A 10,794-nucleotide genomic window follows, 5' to 3' on the forward strand; every position below is an offset into this window, starting at 1 on the left:
TAGAATTTTATATTTACCTTTTTTAGCCAGGGTTGTCTACTAGAATTAAAAATTTATAAAAGGAGTTAACTTAAATTGAGATGTTATCTCATACGTGACAATGGGTAGGGTATATTAAGGGTCAAGTTTGAGCTATTCTCTAGATTTTTTGATATTGAAATAAGTATTTGGCATCATTGCACCATAGGACAGGTAGTGTTAAAGACATTGCAAATTCAACACAAGTAAGGTAACAGATTGTTTACATAACTAAGTATGGGTTCCAAATGTCGAATGTGTAGACCATACTACTTTGTTCGAAAGTCGTTTTGGCTTTCCATCCAAGTGCCCATAGAAGCCCCGAGCCCCGGTGTTGGATGATGACACAAATGATAATGTGCCATAGGCATCTTTATCTTGTAGAGAGAGAAGTAGAAAAGGTATAAGTGAGTTTTGGACTTGGGATAAGTATAATACATTTTCACATAAGTTAATTTCTCGACTTTGTAAGAACCACTCATCACTTTAACTAGCAACTTGTGCAGTTTTCTTATTCCCATTGTTACTTTATCTTGCTATGCCCTAATGTAAACCTTTTCTGAATGATTTTCTTGCACCATTGTGTCTATGAGTGATTTAATAGATTCAATTTGAGCTCTTGTTTGTAGGATTTAAGTGAGTGGGCATATATTTAGCTCAAGATTTACGCTTTATATATGGTTGTGAAGGGAAAAGCATGCATAAGAGCTTCTTGAGTGAAACAATAATCCTTCTTATCTTGAGTACAATATTGAGTGAATAATAGTGGAATACCTATGGGAAATAGAGTAAGTGAGTTTTGGAAGAGTTAGAAGAGAGTGGGTAGTACGAGTAACTAGGAAGATGTGTAACAAGGGAGTGAGGGGGAAGTGAAGCTATAAGAGGCCTAGAAGGAGGGAAGTCTTCTTTTGTTTATTTAACCTAAGGAAGTTCGAGAGGATATATGTGAGGAGGCACCAACACTAGAAAGAGGAAATTGAAAAGAAGAGAACAAAGCTAACTTGGAGTACAAAGAAAGAGGACTTAAAGGTGATCACAAGGGTAATCTTGAGGCCGGTGTGGGCAATCAATAGGCCTATGCCAATTTAGTATTGCAAAAAAGACAAGTAAGCTTGGAACTCTTACACCTAACCCTAAAGTGGAAGGTGAGCTCAACCATCATAATCTCCAAGGGTGGCCACACTAATTAGACTAGAAAGATGGAAGAAGAGTGTGTATGAGTACAAGTATGAGTAAGTAACTTTGTGTTGTAAGAATCTCCAAGGGTGGATGCACTTATTACACTAGAAAGAGGGAAGAAGAGTGTGTATGAGTAGGAGTAGGAGTAGGAATAAGTAACTTTGTGTTGTAAGAATCTCCAAGGGTGGATGTACTTATTACACTAGAAAGAATCTCCAAGGGTGGATGTACTTACTACACTAGAAAGCGAGGATAATCTCTAATTACACTAGAAAGAGGGAAGAAGAGTGTGTATGAGTAGGAGTAGGAATAAGTAAATCTAACCTCTTGGTGATAGCTTGAGGAAGGAGGCAAAGCAGTGGAGCTAGCAACCACTAGTGGAGCTTGGAGTCTTCCAGATATGGGACCTTGGAGCCGGTGGTAAGTTCCCCCACGACATGTTAAGGTAAGCATTATCCATTGTATTAGGAGAGGGGTACTATAGCTATTCACATTTTTGGCACCGTGGGATACAACTAGTCTCTTTCTACTCTATTTACACTCCCATCATCTTCTTACAAGTTTTTTTTCCCTAGATATGGCTTCTTAAAGCTATATGGTTAGTTGCAAAAAGGATAAGTTGTGGATAAGGTTGTGTGTGAAAGGAGAAAAAAGATAAAAAGAAGAGTTGTTTTGTATTATTTTAGCATTTGAATGGTTGTTTACATTGATTATTAAGAGTTACAAAAGAAAATAAATCATTTGTACGTGCATGGTGGGAGCTCATTAATCACACCGTGATTTTACAGTGAATACCATTTTTCTTGCATTTTTCAAATGTTAATTTTAGAAAAATGAGCCATTGATCTTTTGCTAGTCGTCACATAAACATTCATGTTACAAAGGACCAAACTAGAAATTTTTTACTGGAGAAAGTAAAATTTGTACCCCCAATCCATTGACTTTTTTGTCAAAACCTACAGATTCACATTGACATGATTTTGTAGATTGCAAAATCATGCCTATGATTCTCGATCATACCTGTGATTTTTTGACATTCCAGTTGTCCTATTCACCCCAAGATTGCACATTAACTCTCACCATTTAGATCTTATCCTATCTTATTGTATCCAAACGTGATCATGGTTGTTCACTGTTCAAAAATCACAACTGTTACTAGCAATTACGCCCATGCCTAATGTCATCCAATCACAATGACACATCATCAATCACAGTGATCCAACTTGATAATTGGATTCAATTGGCACCTGAAATAACTACTAGGGACCTCATGGAACTTATATATACCGTCATTGAACTTGTTAGGGCTAGGATCACCACCGTGATTCTGCAAAGGATCATGGCTATGATCTGGACCCTAGAAATTCACATCAATTGAGACCTTGAGTGTCATCAAACTACGTGCTTAAGGGTGTTTCTGAGGCCACCCTAACACTAGGGATAGCTTTAAACAATTGAGATAGTGTGGAAATATTACCATGAATCCGAGCGTGGTCATGCTCGTGATTCTTGATCCCGTGATTCTATAGGAATCTGGTATTTGTAGATTTGAGTAATTCCAATTGTGTGCAAATTGACATTTTTGCCAATTAAAACATTTTCATGCACTTAAGGTCAGTAAGGCTTGTTGGTGATGACATTTTCCTTGACGGCATTGCATCTACGAGCCGGGATCCTCCTACCAAAGAAGACTAGGGTCAACTCGCTCGACCAGCACACAAAGGAGTGTTTTTTCTATGCAAAGACTTAATTCTTTTGAATTATAAAGTACTGAGGAAACCATTTATGAAGCCTAACTTTGGCACATTTTTGGCTATATTTCCATGGTTTTTTATCTTTTTTGTAAACATTTATTTAGGGCATTTATGCCTTTCCATTGTACTGTGAATGTCATGAATATGCCTCTATATGGGAGAGATTCTTTGCCAACCTATAGATGGTTTCAACATAATCATGAATTATAGGTATGCGTGAGAGGAATCATTTTAGGTAATATCTCTTCTTCTTTAAAAGACAAAGTGGGGGTGCCAGGGAGTAGAAGAGGTCTCATGCCCATTGTAGTGTGGTTCTCTTATTAGTCCTAGAAAGACCTCACCTCTTTCTTTGCGACTTCTTGACCTCACCTCCTTCTTTGCGGCTTCCTTCCTATAGTAGCTGTGGTTGTAGGGCTATGGTAGCTCCTTTGTATTGAGATCTGGGAAGTCTACCTCTTAGGGCTTGTCTCTCCTCTTTTTCAACTCTATTGATTTCTTCTTTTTCAACTCTCTAGAATGCTTCAGCATCTTTTCGTTTCTCATCTAACGATAGTGCGAGAGGGCATCATTTTTTCCCCTTCTTCTACATCTTGGCTTGTATCTTCAACATCCTTACTAGATTCTTCAGGGCCCTATTCTCCCAACTTATGGTTCTTGTCCAAGTAGTCTTGCCTTTTTAGCTCATTAATGAAGCCTAGGGCCTCATCCCCCTCCATTCTATTGAAAGTTGGATAAGCCACCTGCATTGTGGTGAAAAACAGAGCATTGGATGTTTCTTTCTCTTTGGACACAATATGGTGTATACACCCTTTGGTTTGCATGTTGCAAGTTTCCTCCATGTAGATGTCCCCTTTAAAGCTAAGCATGTTAACCAAGTGCATATATTCTCATGGCACCTTTTGGCATAGCTTTATGAACATGTGAAGGTTAAGGGGTTGATCCAAGGCATATGCTTGGATTGATATAATGAACATTAGTGATATCACCTAAAGGGCTAAGTGGAAGTATTGGGTGGGGTTATGGTGCTGCAACACCAGATTTGGCAAGTGCATAGCCACCTCGAGGATCAACTGGTCCTCCTCAACATCTACTCCGGCTGACTTGGGGATGAGTCTGGGCTGACGGGCTCCTTTAAGCACCTTTCCCTCCTTGCAATGCACTTCTCCGTAATGGGCTTCCTTGCAATGCCTTGGGACTGCAGACCTTTTGCCAAACTTTTGGCAAAGTTTTGATTGTGGAGCTCACCCCTTTGCAACCCTACAATGAGAAATTGAAGCTACACAAATGCTAATGCATCTAGTACACTCTCCACCACGCTATCCATGGTGGGAGCTATGCCAATGCAATGAGCAATTAAACCTACACAAACACTAATGCATCCGGTACACTCTCCACTATGCTAGTCGTGGGAGCTATGCCAATGCACAAATTTGCAAAGAGTGAAATGTATCAAATACCTCTTCATGTGATTGCAATCGAGCGCAATGATAGTGTTGCAAATTGACACTTCCAAGACTATTGATTTGTTGATTGTGAGACTTTTGCAAAAAGTGTGCCTATGCTCTATGTTATAAATTTTAATGATGGTCAATGATTTAGCCAGAATCTGGTCTTTCTGAATCGGAATCATCAATCAAATGAAAATTCTTGGGACTTTATGCATTATATAGGTATCTCAGTCTCAGATCATCCACGAGCAGGTTGGTTGGTGATCCAAACTTAGGCGATCTAAATATGTGAACAATCTAAATGCTAGACAATTTGGAATCGGGCGATCCAAAAATGAGGTAATCTAAAAATCCAATCATTTGAAAGACCTAACGATCCAAAAGCCAGCAGATAATCGAAGGATTGGGATTGGTGATCTGATGTTACGACGATCTAAGATTTTGGAATCAACGATTCGAGTGGTAGATTTTGGGATCGAAGATCCGACTAGATGGTGATCTAAAAAGAATGAGCTAAGGTTAGAATCGGCCATAATTAAGATCGACAATTCAGAGGATCAATAGATCAAAGCTATAAATTTTGGGATTGGTGAGATCGACAGTCTGGTCGTGAGGAGATCCAAAATTTGGGATCATGGATCATTAGTATGGGTTAAGAAGTAATAATCACAGGTACTTAGTGGATCTAGAGAGTCCTCTAGCAATGAGGGCTAGGAGTGGATCCAATGTTAGTCCATAGTCAGTCAATTGAGGACAGATGTAAGTACACATGTATCATGCAAAGGAAAGGAAAAGGTAGATCAACCTTTTATGCTTGATCTATCAAGCAGGTTACTCGTATATGGATGGTGACTAGTGTGACTCTGAGTAGAGCCTTAATGAGGAGCTTGGCATTTCGTTAGTGGTGATTACTCTTGGTGCAAGGAGATCCAGGGCCTTTTTAGGACACCTAATAGTAATCTAGGGGTACACGAGTCTATGAGGGTTAGATACCCAGTTGACAGTTGAGATATGATAGATAGTTTTCTAGGACACTTGGCAGTGATCCAAGTGTACGCATGTCTATGAGAGTTAGGTACACTTTTTTTACGACACCTGGTAGTGATCCAAGTATACACAAGTCGAGAAGGGTTAGATACCCTGTTGACAGGTTGAGCAAGTTGAGATATGATGAAAATATAGCCCATTATTATGCTTACATAGTTAAAGCAATACAGGAGTTGGATCCCACTTGTTTTGAGCAAGTACTTAGAAAAACAAAATGAGAAGATGTCATGCATGACGAGATGCCAACATTGGATACAAATGCAACATGGGAGTTAGTCCTTTGCCTAAGGAAAGACAATTGGATATAAGTGGGTGTATAAGGTCAAGCTCAATATTTAGGTATAAGGCAAGATTGATTAACAAGGGTACATAAAGTTCATAGTTGATGTGGACTTTTCTATGAGATTGGCATAGAGATACAAGTACATAGATACACAAATAATGCTAATTAGGCTGGTAGTGTCACAGACAGAAGATCTATCAATGGCTTTATGTTTTCTTTTGGGAGTGCTTCTATGAGTTGGAAAAGCATCAAGAAATAGCCAAGATAGTTGCCTTATTGAGTATAGAAGCAAAGTACAAGTACACTGCTATGGTAGCTTGTGAGAGCTTGGTTTCAAAAGCTACTTGGTGATATGGTTGCGCCCGGGATAGGTCCGTTGTCATTTTTTGTGATAACGAGTAGCATAACTAGCCAATAGTAACCCAATATACAACGCTCTGACGAACAAAGAGAATTTGAAGGGACCACGTTAAGGAAAACAAAATACAAATGAAATAGTCTAGTTAACATTGACACCAACTCAACAAGAGTTGGTTGCGGCTTGACTATCAAGACCCATGAGGTTGGTCATTTGTTTTATGCTAAGATTCATGGTGGTGGAAGTGTAACAACAAAAATATACCAATGGAAGCCATAATATAACAACATAAACAAAACTGGAATCCAAAAAACAGATACTTTAAAAGCTTGCTCATAGTAGCACGAAACGGCGTTTCCGCCCCCAGGAAACGGTTCGGGCGTTTCTGGAAACGGCAGGCCGGCGGAAACGCCGTTTCCGCGTATTTTTTTTTTTCAGGTTTTGACGGGGGGGGGGGGCCGCGTGCGTTTTTTCATTTTCGCTCTCCTTTCCTGCGGCGCTGCGCTTCTTCGAACCTTGCGCCTTTTCACCACAAAGGGCCAAGGCTCAAGGCCAAGGCCCTAAGGCTCAAGCCTTTGCCCCCAGTGCCCCCCACAAGGCTCCAAGGCCTGTACTCTGCAGGCAGCTTGCTCCAGTGCTCTCCAATCTCACAGGTGGCTGCCCATTCTTCAAGGCTTCAAGGCCCAACTTCCAAGCCTCCAAGGGCAAGTGTTCTCGAGGGTAAGTGCTTTCAACTTCAAGTCTCACTATGCCTACAGATCCCTATTGGCAGTATGCAACAAAAGGGGATGGATATGTCGGAGGTGGGGGTTCCCGCAAGTGGAAATGTAATTTTTGTGGATATGAAAAAACAGGTTCAGTGACCCGGGTAAAAGACCATTTGGGGCATGTCCCAGGCAGAGATGTCGCTTTATGTCAAAATGTGCCGCCCGATGTATTGGCATCACTTGAGGGTTGGAGAAAGCAACGCCTTGGTTTGGATGTTGGTGAGCAACATATGGCAGCACATGCAACAGGTGAAGCATCCTCGAGCCAAGTGGCCTCTTCAAAGAGGACTAGAGTTGAGAGCCAGACAGATGTATCTTCGAGTGTGGGTGAGGGCCCTAGTGCAAAGAGGACACCTTTACCTAGTGTGGAAGTGCCTGCAAAGGGTTCATTGCAAAGAGCAAGCATTACAGCAGGCTTGCAAAAGCAAGCCATGAAGGAGGCAACAAGGGAGGTCACGCGCTTGTTTATACGGTGTGCTATCTCTTTCAATGTGGCTCGCACCATACAATGGAAGAAGACCATGCGGGCCGTTAGCCGCATTGGCTGTGAGTGGGAGGGTCCCTCGGCTGAGACAATCCGCACACGAGAATTAAAGAAGGAGAAACTCAACGTAGAAGGCCAGCTTGAGTTTTTGAAAGAAACATGGAAGAAATATGGCTGCACTATCTTATGTGATGGATGGTCAGATGTACGCAAGAGGAATGTGTATAATGTGCTTATCTCCTCTTGCAAAGGCACCATGTTTTACAAGGCCATTGATGCATCGGCTGCGGGTCTCACCGTTACAGGTCTCTTTATTTGGACACACATCAAGAAGGTGATTGAGGAGATTGGCCCACAAAATGTTGTGCAGGTTATTACGGATAATGGAAGCAATTGTGTCTCCATGGGGAGTATGTTGGAGGATGCATTCCCAACAATTGTGTGGACCCCTTGTGCCTCCCATAGTCTTGATTTATTGATTGAGGATTTGGGGAGAATTTTTTGGGTCAGTGAAATCTTTGCCACCGCGAGGAGCATTGTCAAATTTGTGACACAAAGACCAAAGGTTTTGAGCATGTACAGGGCTAATAGTACCTTGGAGCTTCTCAAGCCATCCACTACGAGGTTTGCATACATGTTCATAGTGCTTGAGCGGCTTCTTCGTGTGCGGCCAAATCTGATTCGCACTATTAGTTGTGATGCATGGATCCAGTCGGGTAAGAGTATGACCCCAAAGTTTGTGGATTTTAGACGCAAGATCCTCAATGAAGCATGGTGGGAAGAGGCAGAGGCATTAGTGAAGACCTTAAATCTCATCTACACGGTCTTGCGCATCACGGACATGGAGGGGAGTACACTAGGCCTCATTTATGAGTACATGGATAGGATCGGGAAGGCACTAGACAACAATGCCTACCTATCTGTAGAGAGGTACGTACTTCTTCGCTCATGACTCATGGCTCATGAGCCTTTGCCAAATTGCCTTTTTGTCTTGGCTCTTTTCTAAGTTATAACTTTAAAGTCTTTCTTTGGTTTTGTTTGTTACTTGTAACTTGTAGAATCGCGGAGATCAAGCAGATTTGGCAAAACCGTTGGGTTTGGTTTCATAGACCAATCCATGCTGTGGCTCATGTGTTGCATCCTCTATGGCGTAGCGAGGATCAGCTTGAGTGTGAGGAGCTAAACGATGACTTCCAAACCTATGTGGAGAAATGGTGTGGTGGCAATTTGCAGATGTTGCGATGCTTAGAGGATGATCTCCTTGCTTTCCGCAACAACACTGGCTACTTCACAAGACCTACTGCAAAACTTCGAGAAACGCAGCTTCAGCCGGTCTCATGGTGGGAGAAATATGGACATGGTGTGCCTACGTTGGTGAGTAAGAAGTCCCTCCGCTTAAGCTTTAACGGCGACACCTTATTTGTATAATGTACTAATCCTAAATCTGCTCTTTGAACAGAGACGTCTTGCCATTCGAGTCCTCTCACAAGATTGCAGCTCTGGAACTTGTGAGAGGAATTGGAGCACATGGGCGCTCTACCATACGAAGAGGAGGAACAAGTTGACTACAGCCCAACTTGAGCGTCTTGTTTTCTGCAATTGTAACTTGAAGCTTCTTGAGCGGGCAGCTATGGGTCCTGAGCCAATGCAAGTGAATGTCGACAAGATTGACATTGAGAAGGTGCGGGATATTCCCACAATTCTACAAGAGGACCGAGATCTTTACACTTTGCTTTACGAGGAGGCCACAACACCAGTTCACGACACACGTGGTGGTCGTCGTAGGAGAGGGAGGCCGGCTGCAGCTAGTACTAGTGCTGCTAGAGAGGAGGCTACTGGAGAGGACTCATCTTCTTGCAGTGAGGACACACGCGAGAGCCATGAGGACTCTCAGGAGGATTCAGACTCCTCGGGTGCTTCAGATGAGGCTCAGCAGTGATCACTGATTCACTGATGTTCCATGTTTTTTGTTTAGTTTTTCTTATCCTTAGGGATTATGGACAGCCGGCATGTCGGTTATTTTGTAGTTTTTGAACCTCTGACTCCCAAGTTTGATGATCATTGCTGATATGTATGATGTATTATGATCACAATTTGCAGCTTGCTATGTATGCTTCGGCCTTCAGCCTTTAGTTTTTTATGGTTCACATGAATTTGCCGCGACATCATACATGTCCATTTGGCATTATCTACATTCTGTTAAGTGTTATGATTCTAATGTCCACTTGAGTCTTTGATGTGTCTTGTTTGAGGTCTCTATGCATGTTTTTTGCATCTCTTGACATAAGTTTATTTAATAGGATGTCTCTATGCATGTTTTTTACATGTCTAAAATAAATTCAAAAGAAACTCCGTTTCTTGCCGTTTCCGACCTCGCGGAAACTCGGAAACTCCGTTTCCGACCCGGTCCGAACCGACCGTTTCTGCCGGTCCAGGTTACTATGAGCTTGCTTAAATCATCAATCATTAAAAAAACCTAGGAAACCATGTGCACTTCCATCCCCTAAATTTCCCTCAAGTTTACTCCTAGAATTTCTCAAAGTCAACCACTCAATGAAACCTATTTATCTTTTAAGGTTCACACACTCAAATCAGAAAGAACATATCATTACACCTTCATTTCCCAACATGTCACAGGTCCATATTTTAACATCTCATAGCTATATCCAAGACACATCCTCATACATAGGACCAAGCTGATACGCTCATAGTGGATGAAACCTTGGTCTATATTTTAGAGGCTACCCTCTTTCTAACTTTTGGTTCTTAGATTTTGTGGTTTTCTAACTCGATGTAGTGCACAAAATACACATCCTATTTTACTTGGTGCAAAGCACAATGCAACATGGAGAAATACAAAAACAGGGGGACACATTACTCATCAACATTACACCCAACTCGCCCATGGTTGATTAAATACTATTGATTAAAAACTGTATAGCCTTTGTCCATCACCCACCCTCCCTGGTGTAGGCATTGACTTTTTCCTTCACATTGCTCATAATTCACGGTACTACAAGGTCCTGCAAGGTATTACAGCCCTTGTTATATCATTGACATGGTGATGCCAACATTCATTCTGTTGAGGGCTGCATCCACCAACCAAGTTGTGAATTAAAATTACAATTAACTTGTATTCCCCTCAAACATGAGTGATTACTCCACCTCTTAATACTTGAAAAAAACAAGATAATACTCTCATTTTTTCTAAGCTTAAATCTCTAGAGCACTTGCAACTTGCTTGCATTTTGTAGGGCCTTTAGGTTTGAATGAGTAATAGCCTTCTTCACAATTTCCTGCGCATGATAAGATCCTTAATAGTGCACAGAGTATACCACTGCACTACCTGATGGTAGAATAAGACTAGTAAACATGTTGAGGAGAGCTTCATATGCACTACTCCCCTCCTCCCATAGCCCTCACAAAATCATTTTTACTGCTCATCAATAATGCTGC

The 10,794-nt window shown here is 41.5% G+C and overlaps 1 protein-coding gene across 1 annotated transcript; it reads left to right on the forward strand.

Moving 5' to 3' along the window:
* Nucleotides 1–6,560: 6,560 nt before the first annotated feature.
* LOC147618561 (uncharacterized) lies at nucleotides 6,561–9,578 on the forward strand. Its single transcript, XM_086775010.1, has 3 exons — nucleotides 6,561–8,268; nucleotides 8,397–8,712; nucleotides 8,798–9,578. The coding sequence occupies exons 1-3, from the start codon at nucleotides 6,836–6,838 to the stop codon at nucleotides 9,275–9,277; spliced, it is 2,229 nt and encodes a 742-aa protein (XP_086631136.1). The 5' UTR covers nucleotides 6,561–6,835; the 3' UTR covers nucleotides 9,278–9,578.
* The last annotated feature ends 1,216 nt before the right edge of the window (nucleotides 9,579–10,794 follow it).

The sequence above is a fragment of the Cibotium barometz genome, chromosome 35, assembly GCF_041138505.1.
Source record: "Cibotium barometz isolate CiBa-2024 chromosome 35, ASM4113850v1, whole genome shotgun sequence".
Classification (NCBI taxonomy): Eukaryota; Viridiplantae; Streptophyta; class Polypodiopsida; order Cyatheales; family Cibotiaceae; genus Cibotium; species Cibotium barometz.